Source organism: Parus major, chromosome 1, assembly GCF_001522545.3.
Source record: "Parus major isolate Abel chromosome 1, Parus_major1.1, whole genome shotgun sequence".
In the NCBI taxonomy this organism is placed as follows: domain Eukaryota; kingdom Metazoa; phylum Chordata; class Aves; order Passeriformes; family Paridae; genus Parus; species Parus major.
The window spans coordinates 59473867-59498009 of NC_031768.1; the positions used below are offsets into that span (position 1 = coordinate 59473867).

General features: G+C 39.8%; 1 protein-coding gene across 5 annotated transcripts in view; it reads right to left on the reverse strand.

The window, feature by feature from the left end:
* The window catches only part of ENOX1 (ecto-NOX disulfide-thiol exchanger 1), a 350391-nt gene that overhangs the window by 106106 nt on the left and 220142 nt on the right, over positions 1 to 24143 (reverse strand). For 2 of the 5 annotated variants that reach the window (XM_015637165.3, XM_015637176.3), the window contains 2 exons: positions 23125 to 23259; positions 22154 to 22291 (listed from right to left, as the gene is read on the reverse strand). In XM_015637165.3, coding sequence (XP_015492651.1) covers positions 22154 to 22291; positions 23125 to 23134 — 148 coding nt within the window. In that variant the 5' untranslated portion in view covers positions 23135 to 23259. Of the gene's footprint in view, positions 1 to 21689; positions 21836 to 22153; positions 22292 to 23111; positions 23260 to 24143 lie in introns of those variants that run through there. The other 3 variants (XM_019007902.2, XM_019007903.2, XM_015637204.1) reach the window with 3 other exon arrangements.

Here is a 24143-nt window from a genome sequence, read left to right on the forward strand (position 1 = left end):
AGCCTCAGCACTGGGGAGCCATGTGGGGAGGGAGAGTGATCTGTGGTGACAAGGGGGCTTGCACACAGACAGAGATGGCAGAGGATGCAAAATCAGACACAACGAGCCACTTAAAGAGCAAGCACTTAGCTTTGAGGGATGAAAGCTGTATAAACCTAGAGAATGGAAAGTACTGTCCACAGTCCTATTCCTTCCACATTCAAAGGAGAAAGAAGGGCAAAAAAGACCATGGAATTTAGTCACAATTCTCAGTCAACCCTTTTTTCCTCAGCTTTGGATAATCCACAACACCCTCATCTTTGAATGATTTGCAACACCCTCAGTTTCTAGCTAGAGAGCTGCCAGAAGGTGAGGTAATAAAGTCTGCTAGACAAAAACAGAATATGTTGCTTATCAAACAGCAGAGGGTTTTTTTATCTTTTTCATTGCTAAACCTGGGATTTAACCTGTGTTCTCAAACACAAATAAATAAGTGAAAAATATTAAATAAATAAATGCTATAAATTTCCACAGGTTAACAGTGCTTCATCTGCAGTTTGTAATTTCACGAATGTAGTATTGGGCTTGAGCTAAAAATATTTAGAATTCTAGTTTTTGAAACACCTCTTAGTTAGTGAAGGCTTCCTTTGGCCACCTCCCCACTTCTCGAATTTCACAGGGTTTGAAAATTTTCTGATGCATTCATTGCAATTCAAGAAAATGTTTCAAAATCCCCTTCCATGTATGAATTCAATAATTCAATGACTGTAGATCTTGATGGTAAAAGCCCAAGGGCCCTCTCAGCTCTCTGAAGAGCCTGTTTTAGGCAGCCAGACTCAGTGGCCAAATGACCAGCAATGGTGGTAACTGGAGTACTCTCCATGGCTGGTAGAGAAATCCCAAATGGACACCCCTAACTTCATAATAAAGCAATTCCTCTTCATGTTATTTGAGTACAGTAATTATCCCATTGACCAGTTTACAAGAGGCTTGACATTAAAATAGTGTCAGGAGAATGTGCATCATGCTAGGGTAAATAAGGGTGTTCCATATGTCTGAGAGCTGTTACCTCAGCCTTTTAGAAGGCTTAGACAGAAATTTCTGTGTGTTTTGACATCTGGGTCACAACCATAAAGTTTTCCAGCACAAGTACAATAATTACAACATTATGAATACATTTTTCAGCTCATCTCCACTCCTTCTGTATATCCCACAGAGCAGAAAACCCTTCTTTCCACCATCTGGGCATTTCTCTAGTACAAGGAAGGTCAGCAGCAGCTAGAGATGCCAGAGTAGCCAGCTGCTCTGCAGCCTCCCTCCCCGGGGCCTCAGTACCGGAGCCATTATCAATGGAATGGTGCGGACTAATAAACCTTGCTTTTGGCAAATAGCCCAGGGGCAGCCAGCTGGAACGGGTTAAATCATCCTGAGGTTCTTTTAAGATACTCCAGGACCTGTGCAGGGCAGTGCACAGAACTGGGTTAATGCCTCTGGCCCCCAGTGACTCCTTCCATCTCTCCAGTCTCTCACAGCAAGGGGAAATGGATGCCTCAACTAATAATAAACTGGAGCTGAGCATGTGGAGAACACCAGGCCAAGTATAAAACAGCTGGGGCTCTCAGCCCAGCCATTAGCTTAGCTCAGCCACAGCATTGCCTGGAGTCATCTAGAAAATAGGTAAAAATAAGATGAGTAAATAAGAAACTTCCAAATCAAGCAGGAAAAAATAAAAATACACCTTGAAACAAGCTCTTATGTCTTGTCACAGAATTTATTATGACATAGCTTTTATCTCCATACAAACTTCTCAGCATGTTCTTCACCAAAAAAGGGACTAAAAAGATGAGAAATCCTTACACAGAAGGAAGAAGGAATCTCTCTGAGAACACTTGCATCTCTGTACCTCCATACAGACATTGCTCTTGTCTGTCTTTTATTGTGGGTAAAAAAAAAGGCTTTATTTCACTTTAGAAAGTAGCATTCTTAATAACATTCTAACAATGTCATATTTCATTACTTAGTTTAACAGGGAAAAATCCTGTCTCAAAAGAAATCAGGAACTTTTTAAAATGAACAGCATACTAGAGGAAGCAGACTGAGACAGTGTGCACAGAATTAGCTCAACTTTTATTCAATTAAGGAAGAATTCAGGTTTTGTATCTCCTGTGCATAGCACATTTTAATTTAGATTATATTAGTGGTTGTGTGCAAAACATGTGACTTAAAATTCCTGCTGCTAGAAAATTTAATCTGTAATTTCTGGCAGCCTACACTGAAGGTTCAGCTGCTAATACTGCAGAGCAGTGAACTAAGTGCATAGCAATTTCACACTCATACACAATCAACCCCACCATTCAAAAATTAAATTGGCCCTCTTGGTATTTACAATTTACCATCAGAACACCCTACACGTGACTTTCTTTAGCAATACTGTGAAGCAAGGTTTGCAAACACCAAGAGCAAAAGATATGTTTATTATTTCAGGAAGTATCTATTTTTTTATAAATTAAAATAAAGCCAAATGGTGTCAGACAGACTTTCTTTCAAATTATAATTATTTTTTATCCAATTTTTAGTGAAAATGCATTTCTTTGTAACAATTGTGATCTCAAATATGTTATCCACATTAAGATGCTTCTTTTCCCTCACCCTATACATTTTCACAGCTAAAGTTCTGTCAATAGCTTTATTAATTTTTATTTTCATAGGTTTGTAAAAGTCTACTGTAAAAGTAAGTTCCAAGATGAAAATTGTCAGTGTTGTTTGTCAGTTCAAGGATATATGACAGTATTGCTCTTAATATACCCTTAGCGTATTTTTTCAAATATGAAAAAGAAACCCCAACGAAACCTCCTTCACCAGCTTTGTTAAGCCTTGTTTTACAAGGTGTACAACTATAGTCTCTGGCAGTGAAGTAATATAAAAATAACAGAAAGACACTTGCAGCATGCGAATGTGTTGGGGATAAAGGTGTAGATGTATTTGAAATTCTGTGTACAAAAAATGCGGCATAACTGAGCAATGTATAGTTGTATTTGAAATGTTATACACAATTAATGCAGCATAATCGAGCAATGCTCAATAAATACTGGGTAATTATTTAAGACTGAAAAAAAAATATTTGCTAAGGTCTTTCCCAAGAGGCTGTCAAAAAAACTGCAGGCATAAAGTGAGAGACAAGGTCTTGTCATGATTGATACAGGTCAGAAGCTGGCCAAAGAGATGGAAATTCAAGAACAGGAACTAACAAACACTTTCCATCTGTGATACAAGTGGTGTGATTTGAGGTAATTTTAATAATTGTACTGAAAAGAAAGAGAGTAATGTTACAGCAAAACATCCATCCAACAGACATATAACTAATTGGCTGAAAAATATATATATTTATATATAAAAGGCATTTTAGAGGAACCAAAGACAAGGAAGAAAGGAGAGCGCAAGGTTGTCAGTGCTAACAAATCCCAAAAGAGCCTCTTTGCAGAGAACAGGCAGAATGGCTTGTGCAGTAAAGACCTGGCAATGTGGCACTGTGCATTGAAGGGGTCAGGGAAGCCAATTAAAGGTTAGCCTGGATAAGGGGTAAGAGAAAAAGGTATGGGAAAATTACTGCGAGCCTCTTAGAAAACCCAGACTCTCACCTAACATACCATGCTCTGTATTACTCACTCCCATCCTCTCCAAGGAACAGAAAAGCACAGCAAAAACAGGACAATAAGTATCATCAGGAAAATTATAAAGTAGCTTAGAGGAACCATGGCTGAAAAAGCTTTGGATTGCTCACTGGGGAGAAGAGGCAGATGTGTAGGAGCATTACAAAGCTCACAAATTTTATAGAGGGGGAAGGTGGACAGGTACTGTGGACTCTGTTATGTGATACAAAACTGAGAAGCATTTAATGAAATAAATAAAGGAGGTTATAAATGAAGGACAGGTAGGTGGAAACACTTCCTAATTGCAACAAAAAATACTCCCATGAAACTCCATTTTTAACTGAAATTTACTCCATTAAGTGAACGAAGATCTTATCAGAAAAAAAAAGAAAGAAAGAAAGAAAGAAATGCAGACAAAAACCACACAGAGAAATACATCATACACCTTAGACAACGAAAATGTTCAAAGTGATAGAACAGGAGGCAGGGTGATCTATTATTAAAATCGTCTGACACTTCCAATTACAACACCCTGTTGTCAGTTGCTTTTAGCTTTACCAATCATTAACAGTTTGGACTGAAATTTTACACTTCGAATATCTGCCTGAGGCTGCAATACTCTGGAAAATTTTAGTCTGAACAACTCAACTGCTGCACAAATGGAGTCAGAGAAAAGTCCTTGTTTTATTTTTATTTCATTATTTAAAAAAAACCTGATGCTGTGTCTCACCAGCTGTAGCCCCTCCAGACTTCTGAGGGAGGATGTAATATTTTAGAACTGAAAAGCCTTTGCATTGGAGCAGTAACATTTGCCATTCTCTTTAAACTCTACCTGAAAATTCAGGCAAATTATGCCTTTGAATAAAATTATATTCACTCATACTCTGAAAAATAGGTCTATTTTTGGCTTTAATAGCTGAAATCACAAAGGATTATATCTTCCATGAACGTTCTGGATTATGATTGTGGCTCTGCTCAGCAAATAAGGAAAGAGTTAAAGCAGAAAGAGCTCAGCTATTGTTAACATTTGAAATTATTTGTTCCAGCTTTTTATAACTTGAAACCTAAAGTTGCCTTCTACTTTCTTTGCCTTCAGTCTGCGAGATTTCCAGCTTAGCCGGTGAGGACAAATCTAACCTTGCAACACTTGCTAAGATCACAGTGGTTAAATCAGAAGGTTGTCTGAGCAGCCTAAAAGCCTGTCAGGTCTGGAGCAGCTAATTGGGTCTTGCCTCATATGTTCTGCCTGTGATTTTTCCAACAACAGAACACAGAAAATAACAATGCCAGCAAGCAGAATTTTCCCCAAGTCTTGCTATTCTTGTCTCTCTCCTCATTTATGGGAAAAAATATCTTTCATGCCAATCCTAGGAGAGGTTTGCAAAGTTCTGAAAGTTTGCCTTTGTTCACTTGCTGACCATTTCATTTGAAACATCTCCACTCTGAGGTTTTGAAGAGAAACCAACTTTTCAGACTACAGAGGATATATCATGACTGGGATGCATCTAGTCCACTCTGAACCAGCTGTTAGCTTCCCACCTAGCACCACTTTCACCAGGGAGGCACAAAAACAGCTTTTCAAGCAGCGAGAGCCAGGCAGATGATAACAGCATTTTGCATCTACTGCAGGGCCAAAGAGAGAACATGTCAGAGCTGATGATATCACCTACCCCCCTTTCCCTCCTCTCCATCAGAAGAGGCTCAGCTCTCCCTGCTGCTCTAAAAGGGGCACAGGAAAAGGCACATAGGGAGATAGTGGTGGGGAGGAGAGAAGGGACAGTGACTCGCCATCAGCTTGGTTGGCATGGAGTGGATGGCTCCAAATCTGTCGGCGGCCCACGTGGTTTGGCTGGTTGAGTCAGTAGATTTGCTCGGGTGTTTTCACACCAGCTGAACTGATTAGCTCTGTGGGCTGCTCTCGGCTGTACTACAGCTGTATTCAGGGGAGCCCAGAGAAGAGGATTTTAGCAGCTGGGACTGCCAGTGACTGCTTTGTTCTGTGCTTTGTGCTGAAGTGGCCACAGGACACTTTTGAGGTTTGTGGGGCTGTGCTACTTAACACAGACTGCTAATGGGCCACGGGCCCTCTGCTCTGCTCTGCGTAATGCCAGCTCTTAACCACCTTTGCCATGCCAGTGGACTTTTGGCCTTTGACAGTTTAGGCTGCTTTATGGCTTATTTGCACTGCTGAAATGGGACAGAAGGACGAGGTTAAGAAAGGTTCTTTCTAAGCCTAGCATACGGGCTTTTAATTCAGCCGTTCAAAGAGGTTTCCAACTGGCTCCTTTGGTCTCTGGGTTCCAGCACTGAGAGGATTTATGTTTCACACCATGTACTGTAGTTCCAGATATTTAAATCAAGAACATACTTGTCTGAGCTTCACGGGAAAGTATACTACTTCAGATAGAATTATGGCCAGCATCTTTATGTTTTGTTGTCACTTAAACATTAAACAGCTCCATGCTGCCTTGTATAATTCTTAAAACAGTCAGGTTTCTCAGATTAAATGCCAGTCTCACATTATGAAACAAGTTGTTTTCTGGAGAACTAAATCACAAAATAACTATGGTACCAGGCCAGGAATTCATGTGTAATAATTTTTTCCCCGTTTTTTCCAACATTTGCAGATTATAGGTCTTATGTTTTCATGAACAGTCATGGTCACAGTACCCCTCCAAACATGAATTGACATCATTCCAAATCACAGATGAGACATAGCCCATCCATCAAAAAAACACCCAATGTGGCAGAAGTAATGGGAAACCCTTCCCACTTTATCTGCCACTTTATAAATCTGACTGCACTTGACTGAATCTTTTTCCCTAAGGCTTGTTAAATTTCAGCAGAATTCTCTGTCAAGTTGTGAACCGAATGTGAAAAGCAAAGTGACCAAAGTGATACTCAGCAAAGCTAAAATGCATAGTAACACTGATTCTGTAGGTCAGCAAACCACAACTTATTAGAATGATTTTCTAAGGAAAAAAAAAAGGCAAGAGAATAATAAAAAAAAAAAGCGCCTCTTCAGGAAAAAAAGAAACCCATAGATCTCAAAAAAAAAAAAAAGGAGGGGGGAGAGGATGAAAAAGAAATGGCTGATACAAGTTAAGATAAAAAGGTAAACCACCCAGCAACGTCTTCTTTGACATTCTCCTTTGATGGCAATCTACTGCAAAGCAGAGTACTCTAAAATAAATATTTTGGACTGCACTTCACACCCAGTTCCACCAGTGTGACTACTCTGCTACTAGCAGGACTGTGCCAGAGTCCCAGGTGGCAAGGATGGAAACAGAAACTCATTATGGAGTAAGAAATGTAAGAACTCTTTGGTGAGAACACATTCCCTGCAGAGTGCTATGAAAGTAAAAAGAACATTTAAATAATACTGGCCCTTGATCCCCTCAAAAGCTGAAAGCACATTTATTCAGCTTGAATTCTAAAATCCCAGCCATGGTTTATAAAACGTGCTTGATCCTTGTGTAAGACCCTTTGGCACTTTTTTCAGAGAAAAGATCTCCAGATGTTATTTTTACAGTTCATCTTAAGCAAATGTATGTGTTTAGCTAAACAGGCTTAAATGCAAGAGGCACCTAAGAGAACAATGATGAAATGCTTGACTTGATTTATGGACCAACTGTCAAATTCTTGTTTAGAACATCTGGCTGGTAAGGTGATTTGAAAACTTTTTCTGTCAGTGAATATCAGCACAGTAGGCTCCTCTACCTTACAGACAGCTCTAAATTGTAATTGTAATTAGTGGAGAAGTGGCATCAGAGATTATGTCTAAAGTCAAATTCAGCTTATCCATGCTCACAAAACATTCATTCTACAGCACCACTAACATGTAATGTGCAATCATTTGCAACTTTTTAATTAACAAAATATGCAAAATATCAGCTTCAAAACCTGAAAGTTGCTACCTACAAGCTGCACAGGCAAGTGCAAGTCTGTCTGTCATGACAGCCCTTCAAAGAAAGCTCATGAGCCTCCATGACAACTTCTCAGCAGCCACTGTGGCCTGGATTTGGTAGCCCAGCTTTCTCTCACATGCATGAAGCCATTCCCTCTGGCTTTGTCACACAGGTCCAGCAGGCATCCTTGGGAGAGAGGAACCTCACCCGCCCTCTGCACACCCCGTCTGTTTCTCAGCCCAGTTTCTGCAGTTTTCCATGAACACAACAGCTTGCAAGGGCATAAATGCCACAGCAACATTCCTAATTCAAAGGTTGATATAATCTAAACTCAACAAAGCAAGGCTGATCCCAGGAAAATTGAATTTTTCTCTCTGTCTTCCCCTGTTTTGCAACAACATGACAACTCAGAGATGACACAATCCAGGAACCCTTTCTGTAATTCAATTCTACTTCTGAAGCAAAAATCTACTTTCATCTTGGGTCTAATCTAATATCAGGGAATGATGAGGTTTTTTGTGAGGGATTTCTTTGTTCTCTGAGAAAAAAAAAAAAGCAGCAACTTTATTGTAGAAATCACTTTCAGATGAAGTTAAGATAACACCAATCTGGGCCCTCTCCATAGATTCAGAAAGATTCATATCACCCACACCGAAACATCTAACCACAGCATCTCAGACATGAGTCTTTAACCTCCGCATATGGAAAAGCTGGAAAGGGTGAAAAAGGTGAAGATTTCATAGAGTGATTTGTCCCCCCTTCAGCAATTTTGCCATCCTCTGAAGGAGATTTTTATCTCTTTTCAAAAGCTATGGCAGAAACCTACTGTCATCACAGGCCTTTCTTTGTCACTCCTGGTGTGCATCCAGTAACAGGGAGGCAGAACCATGTACTCCTTTGCTATAAAGAAACCACTGTGAAATTACTGCATTACCTTATTAAACACCATCAACAAAAAGGAATTAAATCTCAAACTCAGACTAGGTGGAAAAATTAGAGAAGCAACTTAGAACAGGCTCATTTTGGTTAAACCACATTAGAAAAGACGCCGTTATATTCTTGAGTGGTTCTGCATGCAGGCAACAGCCAAGACATTTACTGACAAGGATGAGATCTTCAGACGTGTTTAAAACATTGAAGAGTTCCATCACATGAAAATTTCACCAAAGCCATTGAGTAGAAAACTGTTGCAAAAGGGACAAAATGAAAAATGTGTCAGACTGAAATGGAACAGCAGTCCACTTTGAACGAGGCAAAAGGGATTTAGAAGATGCAGAGCACAGGAAGAGAAGCTGAGGCTTTTTTTTTAGACATTGTGTTTATAAATGATAAGAAAAATAAGTATGGAAGTAGCATATTTGTTTCAATTTCCAAAAGTATTTGACAAGTTTCCATAGGAGAGATTAATGGCTAAGAGGCACAGGGCAAGAATAAAGAAATAAAGAAGTCTTCTGTGTATAAAATCTAGCTCAAATTGTTGCTTTGCCCTTAGAAGACGACTACGTCTTTTACACAAGGGATCTTTTCCTTACAGCCATAAATTGACCATTATCCTGTGGGTCTGGCTTTGGAGGACTACTTTAAAGATAATGCCACACATTTATAATAGTATTGCTGTAGCTGTAATGGTCTAAGAGCAAAAGCAGGACAAGACCTATGGGTCAGTATAGTCAGGAAAAAAAAAAGAGAAGTCCATGTTCAGGTCTGAAAAGCAGTGAACATCCAAGAGAAGTACATGTAGGAAGCACATCCTTTGAGTTTAATTAGATATGTTAAATCAGACAAAAAAGCTGTTTGGCACCTGTAAAATAAAGGGAATATTAAAAGCAAAGTGCTGACACTGCGATTATTCTGTAAAGGAATAGATAGGTAAGCCTATGGCAGATAAAAAGATTAATAAAGGGGGGAAAATTATAGTGTACTGCAAAAACAACTACTTCCTTTGAATTCACCTTTTTTATGGCTACTATAATTAAAATTTTAGTCCCCTGGTTGCCTCAGACAATCAGAAGGCTGGTGCATACTTTTCTAGCTACACAAGTTGGTCCAAGAAGCAATATAAGCTTTACCCACAAATCTTGGTTTGTGCAAAAGGCAGGCAGGGGTAGTACCTGCTCCTAGAAATGCACACCACTTGCTTCCTTGCTCCGTGAGCAGATCTATGTTGGAGGAGTCTGCTGTAAACCTGCCCTTCTCTTCTCATCTTCTCACTCACAAAGGTTGGTTTGTTGTTGTCAGAGTCTCCGAGGTCAGAGCAGCACAGGCTGTGAGTGGAGCCTGTGCTTTAAATGAAGGGGTCAATTATATGTGATGGAAAGGACTTTTTTTGTTTGCTTTTTTCACAGGTTTTGTAATCTAAAAGATAGATGAAGCCTGGTTTTTTATGGTCAGATTCATTTTCCTTTATTTTACTAACACAAGGGAGAAAAAAATTACAACCTCTTATTCCTGCTGGCTCTGCAAACCTCTACAAATGGAAGAGGGAAACTGGGTCCTATTCTGGTCCATATTATTGATGGAGGGGCTCTCTCCACCTCACCCTGGGATCATTCTCTTCTCTGTGTTCATCTCTGAAATTCCAGGGGGGACAATCAAGGCTCCAACAATATTTGCCCAACAACATCTTACTACTGCCTTTTACTGATGTCAGAGCAAAAACCAGGTTTGTTACCCTTTAAATCTCAAAATGAGTTTGCAGAGCACGAAGAACTTGCAAACCTGTAAACTCTGTTTTTATGCAGCCATCAAGTATTGTGTACTTTCCTGATATTCTCAATCTATAACACAACTGTAAAAGAAAACTATGACAGATTGTCATCTTTTGATCATAAAAACATGCTGAGGAATAAAAAAAGTCTGCCAGAGGACATCTTTAGCTCACGCTTATTATATACATATGTGGATGAGGCATTAAACAGAGTATCTCAAGGCTATAGATGAAACAAATCTTGGAAGCACAACAAATAACAGGTCATGTTATCCAGCCTAGTGAGATGCAGCTCTCATGCAACACGGCCCACGGAGGTCAGATGCTATTCTGCATTGGAAACTGTGAAATAATTGAATGAGAATAAGGCAAACAACCTAGGAAATATCTGAACCCCCAAACGGTCTTTGAATTCTAATAAGAGAACTCTGAAAAAGTGCCACTAGATCCATAACCTGATGCCTGCTAGCATTCAGAAGGGAGAACTACAGTACCCAAGAAGAGTGGCTAGAACACGCAGATGTGTGATAATGTTTCTGTTACATGATCCTTAGAATAATGGAATCCCTCTACTACACTTGAGCAAGCTGGGACCTTCATGCCCATTAGTAGGCATCTGTAGCACTACAGAGATTGCATTCAAATCTATGACACTGCTTTGTTGATGGAAAAACAGAGATCAGGGGAATGAGAAAGCAGGGAGGTAGGAACACAACTGTCTGCTGAAAGAGCTGCTGCAGAAAAGCCCTCCACTGAGAACTCAGGGCCTCAAATCCCTGTATGAATAGTTGGAAGGATGGTTAGCTCTTGTGTCCCCGATGAGCTCAGTTGCTGAAGTAAAACACTGGAAGAGAGGCAGTTCCTAAGGGACCCCAAATGGTGTATATGAGTCATTAGCTATCATCTGTTTCCTTAGCATTGCACCTTTATGTTTTGAAGGCGTGCACATGTGTAGAGACACACGCCACCCCATCAGGTGGTGCTGAAGTTATAGGGAGGCAAGTGCTGGGATCCTTGATGGAGATGCATGTTTGCTTTGAAGGCCCTCTACCTGTAACTTCCAGCAATACATAATAGTCCCCTTACCTTCAACCTTTGTAATGATGAGTTACATGCAAGCCTGTTTCTGCAGAATTGCATGGTTAGAGTTTGTTTTATCTTAATTCCAGTTCAAGTTCCACTCAAACACCAACAAAAAAAACCAAACAGAAACACAGTCAGTTTTCTCTTTTGAAGGGAAAATACAGGACATGTGTTCCAAACCACATTTAGATTTTTAAGTTCAGAATTAATACCCTGAATTTTAGCCAGAAATTATCTTAGTCTTGAGGTTGAAAGTCTTTAGTCTTAGGAGTCAACAAATCAGTCATGACAAGCCTGAGCCAGCTATGGTTTATTATAAAATCAAGCCTGATTATCTGCTTGAGGTAATTAGATAGACCAGAACAAAAGGACACAAAGTTAAAAGGCAACATATGTAGGAAGAACTGGAAGAGAAATCTTACTTTACCGAGGCTGGTGAATAGCAAGAACAAACTTGAACTTGATTTTTTTTTTTGTATACTAAATTCTGGCTAATAACATAAAGGGACCTACAATATTTATAAAAAGCAGTTCATTAAAATCAGCTACTCAGCTTCTCAGCTGCAGATTCCTCTCATTCCCTGCTACATGCATACAGTCCTGAAATCCAGTCACAGCTTCTGAGCTCTCTCTGTCCACAACAAATGGCCTTTGCCTAAGTCCTAGAAGGTTACAAAAGTATTAAAAACACAATGAAGAAAGAAAAGGAAGCTGTGACATTTTTTTACATTAAAGGACAGCAGCAGTGTGTTTAGGTTTAAGCACATTTAGTGTGAATTAAAAGACAACAAAATCTAGCCACTTTTTCTTGTCCTCTTGTTTTGGTGTATTTATTGCTATTTTAATGAATACTTAATTAATGGTACTGCTTATTACAGCAGATAAAGTTTAGGATAATCTGCAACGTTGCAAAAATGCTTCAATTAAGTGCACTTAATTAAAGTGCCAAAATTGTCACCAAAATGTGCCAGAAAAGAAGGTTTCAGTGACTACTCTTGGAAAGGTCTAATGCAAGTCCAAGTATATATCAAGACCTGAAAGAGGAGATTTCCAACGGAAGTGTTAAATACATTTGACAGATGCAGCTCAAAAAGAGGTAAAACTTTAACACTGCAGTCAGCTATAATATTCCACATTTATTGCTACAGAAATGAACCACTTGAAATACAATTGTGTCAGAAAGAAGAAAAAATCCTGGAGAAGCATACAACTTGCCCTCTCCCTTCAGTGCAGTCTGGACAAGTCTTTTCTGAAACACAGCTTGTGCTACTAGATCTTTACGAAAAAGGTGACATTAAGCACATCTGCACCTTCTCCCACAGTGCTTTCTTCTCTAAATGCTACCAAAGCTCTCTCCCTCCCCTTTCCCAAATCCTTCTCTAAATATCACAGCAGCATAGTCAAAGAGGAAGAAAAGGTAGGAATTGTCTGCCTGTTTCTAATGTGCACAATAGTTTTCCTGTTCTTCAGTGCCTGCCTCAGAATATCAGATAAAAAGAGTTAAAACTGCTTTTTCACTTAGCACCATATTACTGCTCTACCAAGATGCCTATAAAAAACCCTACATAATAGTCAGGAAGCTCCATAATCACTGCTACTTCTCATGCCAATCAGTATTATCCCATTGTTTCCATGCAGGCCCTTACCTACCAGGTTTATCTAAGTGAAAGAAAACAGACCATGTGCAATTTGGGCCAGGATTGACTCTTAAGGGTTCAGGCATTGTTTAGCTTACTAGAGCTCTGTATCTCTAAGCCCTTCCTGAATTGAAATAACAAATAATTACTAAATAATGTAGGCATTGTGGTCAGGAGGAGATTACCTATAAAGGAAAATCTGCTAGAACCAAGAAAATAATTTTTTTAGGAAAAGAAAAATTGGGATAAGAAATGTGCAAAACCAGGAAAGACAGATAAAGCTGCTCTTGTTCATGAATAGACTTATTAAATTTCTGAAGCTACAGTAACAGAATATCTTTCATATTTGGGCAGAATACAATCTAGATCTATACTACAGCGTGTTAGAGCACATTGTATGTATTAAGCTTAATTGTCTTTCACCTCCATGTCCACTAAGGGAACTACTCCAGTGGCCAGCTGCTTCCCATTACAGAGACATTACTCAGAGCTGCTGTCACGCACATCATTTGTCACCACCAGAGCATGGGAAGGTGTGGCAAATCCATTGTTGATCCGACCGAAGACAACATTAATGAAATATTCTGTTACAAACTCCCTCACATGCCCAGGGATTAGGCTAACTGAAACCAAACTTTCTTCTTCAGTGTGGACCATCAAAAGACATTTTTCCACACTGATCGGTTCTGCTCATATTTCACAGACCAACTCCTGCCTTGAACTGAATGTGCATCTTCATGCTCTTTCTGCTACCTAGTTCTCATGCTATGAGCAAAGGGCATTTGAAGCACAGGTGGCAGAAAAGAAAGAAAACCATGCTTATGTTCTTCTCCTCAAGCTGAAATATATAAATTAAATTTCTCATGCTTCCTCTCCAGAGGCCAAGCTCTAAGCATCAACCTAAACCATTCAGAAAAAAGAGCAAGCCTGACTAGGGAAGAACAAAGGATTTTATAGCCTTGATTTGGGGTTGCTGCCTTGGGATCCATTCATATTCAAGTCTACCCCTCCCAAGAAGTTTTGCTCGGGGACTGCCCCAGGCAGTGCCATCTGCACCCTCCTGAGAACGCTGCATGGACAGAGCTAACAGTCCTTTGAGACTGCTGTGTCCATCCCCTGAGGACCACAGCCAGAACCTGTAACAGCTTTGGCCTAAGGGCTTCCGGTAGCATCACCTTCCCTTTGCCACCTAGACACCAAGACTGTGCTCAGCAGCTCACCTTCCAGCAGCCTGCCATTAATGAGCCTTTTTCACCCCTGAATTTAGGTAGCCTGGTATTAATTCATCGCCTTTGATTAGTTAAAATGGTCTCTCTGCTTTTTCTATTGACTTCTTCCCAATACTCAATACACAATAACTCAGTTTTTCCATCAGCAAACTGTATGTCACCCAGGCTACACTGGGCTCCCCATGCTGGCCAAGGATGGATCCTTGGATCCGGGATCCTTGGAAGGGAAAGTGCTGCAGACAAAGCTATACTCAACAGAAGTAAACAGTCAGTAGCAAATGGTTCCCAACAGGCTCTTGGCTTACTTTATACAGTGGGATGCTCATAATTACTCGTGGGCTTTCTGGTCTAGAATAAACAAACACATGGAAAATAATAGGAATGGAGGCTTTCCAAAGCAAGAGAAAAGATGGGGAAAACTTCTGCAAAAATAAAATATTTCCTTATATTACTTTATTCTAACATCAAATAAGAACATGCTAAACAGATTGTGGGTGGTATAATTAACAACAGCCAGGAATTAAAAAAAAACCAACCTAAAACAAAATGCCAAAACATCCAAACAATATGGCTTGCATCATAAATTTACTCCAGTATTTTGAGACCATTAAAAAGAGTATGCCAAATAGTAATCAGTTTGTTTTCCTAAACTGTTAACTGGCTTGGATAGAAGTATAGCAGCAGAAAGGGAGATATTCCTAAAAAAACCTCCACTCCACATTCAACACAAGCTTTGCAGTTAGCACTTCCCTCTATGTGGCCCTGCTCACCTCTGAATCTTGTTTACTTGGGACATTCAGCCCTTCATACCATGTTAAAAAGTACTATTTATCTTCAAGCACCGAGCAGATTTTAATCATTATCTTCATCCCTGGCCTCAATTAAGGTCTAATATAGAGGAGGTACTTGAATGACCTAAGAGGCACACTTAACCCTGATAGCGTGTCAAAAGGCACTCGAGAGTTTCTGCCACATTTCCTCTGGCTGTCAAATCTTTCTCTCCTTTTTCTGTTGTAAACTGGCTGTGTTTGTTCCTAGCACTTTAATGTCCCCTGGAGTGAAGTCTCCTTGAGTAACACTCACATGATAGAAAGTGTGATTAACTCTGCAGGCGCTTTTCAGGTCAATGAAAAAAACCTACTTGTTACACTAGTATATAATACTTTAGAGATGTTCCCAGTGGCTCTACACACTGGGATTCCCACAGTACCTATTTTCTCTCATCCTTGCTGTTCTCCTGTGTCTTGGTAATAAAAATACGTAGTTTGATCTGGGTATACGTGCAACACTAATCCTTTAGAGTATGTTTCATACAACTGCAATTATTCTGATAGGTCATTCAGATAATTTGAATGGTTTTTCTTTTCCTCTTGACTAAAATGTTTCTATAGTGAAGATGATAAGATAGAAAGGAACTAAAATAAAGAATTATTTTTTTTTTTTGGAGCATACCTTACTACATTTCTTTTGCATCATAGGCAAACTTGTTAACAAAACACAATGCCTAAAACAGGTTGGGAAGCCATAAGAAATGAAAAGATGCCTTCTGAAGATACCCTGTAACCTTGAGAGGATTGAAAAACCTATGGAAAAATGTGGATTTTAGTAAGACTTTTGATATTTTTTTTTTTTTACTGCCAGTTGTCAAGCCAGTGCAGCATTCAGATAAGGGGTAAAGACACTGAACACTACTTTGCCATGGGGCTGCTGAACTCTTCAGCTCTTGTGGTCTGCAGCTTTCACAGGCAGAGGAGCCAGAGCCTCAACTTGTGGAGTGCCTCAAACAGCTGTCTGTTCACACCAAAGCTTACATCTGGAGAGTGCTAAAATTCAGTCACAAATTATAGATGCTCAAGCATTTTTTTTCCCTTGGAAAAGTGACTATCTTCAGCTCATGATGCAAGTGACTCACTTCAAAATTTTTGTGGATAGACTATAATGAGATGCAGGAGTTAAGTGTTAATTACAGAAAAGGAAGATGTGTTTTGTTAGGCATTCTCTTGGATGATTCGAGTTACGGACTCATCAGCACATTGATTAGTGGCTAAGCAATGGAGTGTAGAAAAAAGGAAGCTTTAATAGGTAACAGGGCAGCAGGGGTAGAATGAAATGAGACTGCCAGATGGCTGCTAGTGGTTCCAAGCCTTCAGTAATGGAGAGGCCACAGAAGAAGAGGTATACACAAGAGAGTTGGCAGAGTCCTCTGGCCAGCTGACTTCTTAAAATCTTCAGCACTGTACAGTCTTTCTTTGGGGAGCAGCTGAATATAACCAAATATATCTTGATTTTCTACTTGATTTGATTTTTCTTCATTAATGTTACCCAAAATGGTACACAACCAGAACAGTGAGGAATATGTTTACAATTTAGTCAGCATATGATGACCTGCAGTGAACAATAATTAATAAAGCATGCCTGGAATCTGAATATAGTGATTGTCTTTACTTACAGTCTTCATTCTGAAGAAAAAGAGTCTGAATATTAAGACTCCAAACACTTATAGGCCTCAAGCTAATAAAATTCTGTGAAGGATGTTTAACCTTGTGTCTTGAGATTTAGGAGTCTCTAGATCAAAGTTTCACAAATCTTTCTGTTACCAAAAAGTACATCTGGGGTTGCAGTTTCAGGATTTTTAACTACTTACTGTAGCAGTTATTGCATCTACAAGTGAAGTTTTCCTGAATTATGACTTGATTTGGATAGATAACTTCTAATTTGGGGAACCTCATTCTATTTATTAATGATCAAGAGGCGAGAGCATTGGAGAGAGCAGCACTTGAGCACTGATTTGCCTTGTGGATCTTTCCTGATGAAGTATCTGGCACCCAACACTGTCAAAAGCACAGTCCTGAGCGAGGTGACCTGATTGGAACTGACAGCTCCTATGTTCCACTGAAATCAGGTCAAAAGACAAGTGTGTGGGGAAAGCAGAGACAAATGGAAAAACAGAAAGGTTGATGTAAGTGCCTAATATTTCACAACCTCTAGTGTCTTAAAAATACATGCCTGAAGCCACAAAAATGCTGTTCTTTTCTATATCTTTTGGTAAGCAAGATGTTAGGCTTCAAAGTTTCCCAGTCTCTGATTTCACTAGGATTTTGTACAAGTGGTCAAAGACTAACTTCAGGGGAAAAAAAAAAATAAAAAAACTGTGTGTCACTGAAAATTTTAGTACTTTGAGGCTGAGGCATATTGGCCAGACTGCTATGGAGCAACGTGCCTTAATAATTATTCTGTAAATAAGCAGAAAGCATCAGTTTTCAGACATACCCTTGACTTCCAGGCAGACCTGTAACTTCCATCTTGGATGTCTGCCCTTGTGGTTTGCTGTTTTACTCTGCAAGAGCACAAATATGCATCACAGGGCATGAGCTTAACATAAAGGCTAAATGAATTACCACTTGAGTACCACTCTTCAGGTTCATTTGTACTGGGGAACTTTTTGACATATACCATTTTTGACTCACAAATGTTTAGGTCATCTGGAGGAAAGTGCCTCAAAATTGCCTCCTGTTTCTGAGAGCACTGCTTAATTAGTGAAAGGAGAACTGAACTGAACCAGAGAAGTAAATAATTTTCTCAGCAAGAGATCTTCCCTTAGAAAACAGGTGACCTGATGGCATTTGCTGAAATAAATGAAAGTGCAAGAACTCTAAATTCAGGAATGTCAAAATTGCCTTTAAAAAGTAGCAGTGCAAAGGCAAAATAAAACATTCTTGGTTGGCTTAGGTCACCAAGTATTTCTTCTAGTCCTAAAATCTAACAAAACAGCAGCCTTGAATGTACTTGAAAGATGTGCTTGAATCAGAGTTGCTGAGTGCAAAAAGAGGATTTAGTTCTCAAAAAGATGAACTACAAACTAGCCTTCCCCTCTCACCTGACTATTTTTCTCAAAGTCTCAAAGCATAGAAAACAGCAATTTTAAGGCCTGAATCATTCAGAAGCAGTTTAACAGATTGCCTTCAACTTTTCCAGATCCTTTTTCCTCTGGACTAAAAGCAACCATGAGAAAGTTCAGCTGAAAAGTTACATTTTTTTAAGAAATTATAACCTGCTGAAAGGGGAAATTTAGACTGAAAATACTTTTCAGCTGTAAGTATTCCACTTCAATCTTTAAGACTTTAACTAATGTATTATTAAACCACAGTTTATGGTATGAATTATGTATATATAATGTATAAATGCATATAGAAGTGTATATGTAATGCAGTAACCAAATACCTGGAAAAAAAAGTAAGCTTTCTGAATAAGTGTAAGCAAAATATATGTAGACACACCAGACATATTATATAACTATTAACAGGATACCATCTTTACAAATGAAAGGTACTGACATTTGCCCAGATCAAAAATCCAATTTTACAGCACTGGGAGATAAGGAATTAAATAAAGTTCAGATATCACCTAAACTGGTATTAAAAGGTTAGCAGTGCTTAAAATTGATTAGTTACCAAGATCAGACAGCCATGATCCCAGGCTGAGAGGAGAGTAGTGGCCAGATGTTTTGGAAGCTTTAGTTGTCATTTTAGCAAACTCTTGAGCTAGACAAGAGCTTCACAGATTGCAAACTGGGGAGCAGAACTGTAACAAGGCAGGCATCCCAGCAAAGTTAAGAACTGCTGGGAGATGAAAAGTCTTGAGAAGCCTCTAGAAGGACTTAGCAGTTCATATAGACTCTATACATATGAGAACAAAAATGCCCTGCACAGCAATCAGGAACTGGTCAGTGTGGGGAAGGAAAGTTCAGGAATGCCTAAGTCCTTCAAGCACTCATAGACCAGAGGACTAAGAGATATGTCAGGATGCAGGTGATTACCATACTCCAAATTTCAGGCTATGGCAGGATATGTAAAGATATCCAGTAAAAATCACAGTCTCTCCAAGATTAATCTAAACTACTCACTGCTTTCCTAGCTATCAGCAAGGCTGGGGACAAAAAATAAAAATAAAAAACCCCCCCATAACATAAAGTTTTAAAGATGGGCAAATAGTTAGCACTAGGACATGGTTGTGTCATTTTCATCACAGAGAAGTGTAACAAGTGACAGCAGCAAAAACAGTTGTAACTGCTGACAAAACTGACTTCATTACTAGGATTAATAGCAAAAATTGAAAAAGCCAGAAATAGCTAGGGACTAGTTAGATACTTGGGTGAATATAATGATGCAAACCCTCACTGAACACAGATACAGTAAATATATTAGAACAAATAAATCTCTAAGTATTTCTATGGCAAACTGAAGTTTTGCTGTTATGGATGTGCCATAAAGAAAATGTACCAAAAACATATGAATCTTAAGGAAATATAATGAGCGCATCAAAGCACCTATTTACCTTGAAAATACAAAGGAGTCTAAAACAAAGAAAAACAAAAAAAGAAAATAAGTTATTCTGCATCTATAGAGAAATCAGGCAGCACTTCAGTAATTAATATTTATTACTTATGGCACCTTTCATACATTAAAAATGCTGAACAAATATGAACTGACTTGTACAACATCTTTACAATACGTGATACACATAATTATGGAAATTACAGCAGGGGGCTGTCAATGGTGTAAAATCCTGGAGATCTTCCCTTGTGGGGAAAAGCACTGCACCTGAGATGAGGCTGCCATGTAGAGACTGCACAGCACATCTGAGGACAAAATTTACACCAAAACTGAAAATACAGAATACAGCAAGACGAAAAAGCATGGCAAACTTCCACAGCATATGCAACTAAGATGCTTATAAATGAAAGCAGCAGAAGCTGACTTTGACATGTGACTATTTTCAGGTTGAAGGTAATCACGTTCAAGTTGAGCACAACACCTGCAGGCAAAACCCCACCAGAAGATGGAAAAATTTGTTTCCCCATCAACACACAGAATCATTAAATGCTCTCGAAGGGACTCACAATGATCAAGTCCAGCTCCCAATTCCACATGTTACAAATTATAGCATGTATCCAAGAGTGTTGTCCAAACACTTGAACAACAGGCCATGACCACATCCCTGAGTAGCTTGTTCCAGTGCTTGACCACCCTCACAGAGAAGAACTTCCTCCTAATAACAAAGCTGAACATCCCCTGATGCAGCTTGAAGCCATTCCCTCACATCCTATCACTGGACACAGAGAGAAGAGATCAGCATCACCCTCTGCACTCACCTTCATCAGGATGTTGTAGACAGCAACTCCTCAGCCTCCTCTTGTCTAAGCTGAACAAACCTAGAACCCACAGCCACTCCTCAGAAATCCTCTAGTCCCTTTCATCATCTTTATTGCCTTCCTTTGGACACACTCATCACTCATATTGTTCATATGACTCTTACCACACACAGCTCTCATGGTGAGGCAGCACCAAAGCTGAGTAAAGTGGGATAAACACTTCTTTTGAGTGGTTAGTTACACTGTGCCTAATGCAACCCAGGTTGGCCCCTTTGGCCACCAGGACACATTATTGACTGATACTGAGCTTCCCCATCAACAAAGCTCTCCAGATTCTTTCTGCAGGGCTGCATTCCAGCCTCTTCTCTCCCAGTCCACTCCTACATCCAGGATAACATAGTCCCAGGTGCAGAATCTGGCATTTGTCCTGATTAAACATCACACAGTTGGTGATGGGCCAGCCCTGTAATCTGTCCAGACTCCCTATAAGGCCAGTCTGCCCTCCAGAGAATCAACAGCTTCTCTTTTATTTCGTATCATCAGAAAACTTAGTGTGGATTCAGCTTCTGCATCCAGGTTGTTGACAGAAGCATTGAAGAGAATTGGATCCCAAGGAGTGGATGGCTTTGCTTGTTTCTTTTAATCAGGAGCATGGGGTTAAAGCCAGAGATCACCAATCAGTTCACAGCCTCCACCAGCTCAACTCTCTGCTTGAGACTGATTTGTTATAAATCAGCTTTCTTGCAGCTTAGTGTACCAGCCTGTAAACCAGGTAATTCAGAGCCAGACCATCAGCTGTGAACTGGCACAGCTCCACTCAGTTCCCAGTGTCAGGAGGGAGCATATTTGGCCAAAATTAAGCATCAGGCATCCCTGGTGAGCAAGCAGAGTGATTTACATCATGACCTGGCTCACTGCATCCATGTCTATGTGGAAAGGCGCAGACGTGACACGATGCTGCTCTGATACAGATATCACACAGCTCTTCTTGAGATGAAGTAGCAGTGTAGCTTCCAGAGGGAACCTGTCATATGCCTAGCATGTGGCTTGTGTCTACAGGGCACCCACCCATATATAAATAATGCTTCTCTACACCACAGGAGCAAAGAAGTTTTAATGTTTCCAGCTAATTTGGCCTCTACTGTTGACAACAAAATCTGCTATGTCCAATTTTATCTGTAAAATAATGCTGATTTCGAAATACTGTTTTTGTGGGTGTTACAGTAAGTGTTCCCTTGCAACACTCTCCCAAACTATGATTGGGAAGTAAATGACAAAGTCTAACAAGAACAATCCTTTGACATTCAATTTTATGGAACCAGTCAGAAAGTAAATAAGCACACACCTGACAGGACAGCTTCATTTCACTAATACCAACTGAGCACATGAACTGGACAGGCTTCATGATTTTCTGCCCAATTAACACAACTCCAAAATCTCCAGTCAAGAGTTCTCAGCCCAGGGTATTCCTTGGCAGAACCTCAAGACATCCTGCTTGAACAGAGAAACAAAAACAAATGTTCCTCTTACATGACTTTCCTCCTAGTCTTGACCCAGTATAAAGATTGATGGTTTAGCTGTACAATTTCCCCTGAGACTTTTAGTTTTTCACAAGGTTAAAATATAATATGGATTACATACCTACTACAAGAAGAGACTAATACACAGTATGCAATATTAATCATAGGTGATGTTTTCAGAACATAAAAATATAATATCCTCAGAAAACATTCCATTTTTTTTTTTCAAAGGACACAAAGAATTCATGACCGGTGCAAGCGATGTTTTTTAAAAAAAGAAAAATCTTACCTGTCACAAGCTGTTGTCCTGCTAGTCCTACTGGAACCATCCCCAGATTATTCATAGCTGTAGCCCAAGCTGTGGGATCAGTGACTGACATGTTAAGCTGTGTGGTATCTATAGCTATACTTCCCAAACCATCAGCTGCTGCAAGAAGGTAAACATGCTGTAAGCAGAAAAGCCAATGCACCACAATTTTTAACCAAAATTTTCAGTGAAAACGAAGTTTTCACCGCTTATTTTGGGTCTGTTTTATTTCTTAACTATGGTTCACCTTTTGATCATTGATAACATTTCTTGGTATTGTATAAAGACATTGTAAACATTCAACTCTATAGTAAAATGGTACAAAGTGAAGAGAAAATTATTTCACCATGAGGACAGTCAAGAAGTAGAACAGGCTGTGCAGTCACCATCCCTGGCACCTTTCAAGACTCAATTTGATAAAGCCTTGAACAGCTGGTCTGTCCGTGTCTCTGACCCTGCTTTAAACAGGAGGTTGGATTGGAGACCTTCTGAGGTCTCTTCCAACCTGAATAAATTGCCTTGCAACACTCTGATAGACCTTAATGATACATAAATAGTTGTGGAACTTGCCTGAAACCTGTGAGAACCAAACACAGCCGAAGGAAAAAAACAGTTTTCCATAAGGCATAATTTTTTATTTTGAAAAACTTTAAGAATACATTATCCCCTAACCAAAAACAGATCCAAAAAAATCTATTCACTATAGCAAATATCAAATTTTCTAAAACCAAAATAGAAATATCATTAATATGGTGAAAATAGACTGAGCCCATATGGATCTTCCTCTGATTGGGAAGAGTGGGTCGGGTGGTTAAGGGATGGCACCTTTCTGATACTGAAACACCAGACACAAGATGTAATCACAGATTTTTGTTTCTCCCCTCCCCAGTCACACCTGAAATCAACTTTTTACAGTTATTTTCTTATGGCCTTTGCAGACCTGAGATATTTACCGGCAGCCATTGCTTTTCCCTGGATCCTTTTTCTTCTGTTAGACTTCTTCAGACAGGAATAATTAGCTACTGTATTAGCAGCATCTTGAGATGGGATATCACCAAGCACAGGGCCCACACACAGCTCATTAGGCTCTGAAAGAGAAAAGACGGAAATGAAGTCCAAGTGCCAGAGTCAGAACACAACAACGTTTGGGAGGCACTGGAAGCTCCTGCCCTCTCCCTCCGGATCACCAGCCCCAGCCTCTGTGCACACATTTCACAGCCCCCATAGAGGCATTCCAGCAAACGCTCGTCCTTGCCTGCTGAACAAACAGTACCACGTATGAACCTGTCAGGCCGCTGAAAAGCCCTTCACAAATTAGGTCTTATCAGCAGCCACACAGCCTCCTCGGCATGAAGGCATCAGCTGAAGGAACATATTAAGGGATGAATACGATTTATTTTTTTTTAAAACTGTTAACAATTAACTGATGTTGCAAGTTTCAAGGAAATAGTCGTCTGTTCTGAGATGGAAAGAGGAAAGAAAATACTATGCAATGACTCAGGGAATGGAGCCTGCAGACACGTGGCAAAGAAAACCTAACAAAGCTGAGGATGATGCCTGCTCCTTAACTAACACTGCACCCTTGACTCACAGAGGTTAGTTAGCTCAAAGCAAAAGTGCAGTATCTGCTTCTATCTAAGACACATTGCTCTCATCAGGTGTCTGTCAGGCCATGAATGTTTCATAAGGCCAACTTCTTGCTGTTAGTGTTGTTATTTGGGAGGATACGTTAGCACATCGCACATAGGAAAGGAGGCTGAACAGGTGACAGGTAAGAGGTGTGATTAAAGTCTGTGAGCTCCCAGCATTTCCAGCAGGGGCAGAAAACACTGGGCTGAGGATGATCACATACACAAGCCCAAGTTACTCTTTGTGCATGGGACTGTGGGTGAAGAAGGACCATGTTAATTTATTTTTGGCTGTCCAGTAGCTTAAGCGGTCTGATCCAGGGTGTTGGGTACCAGGGGCCAGC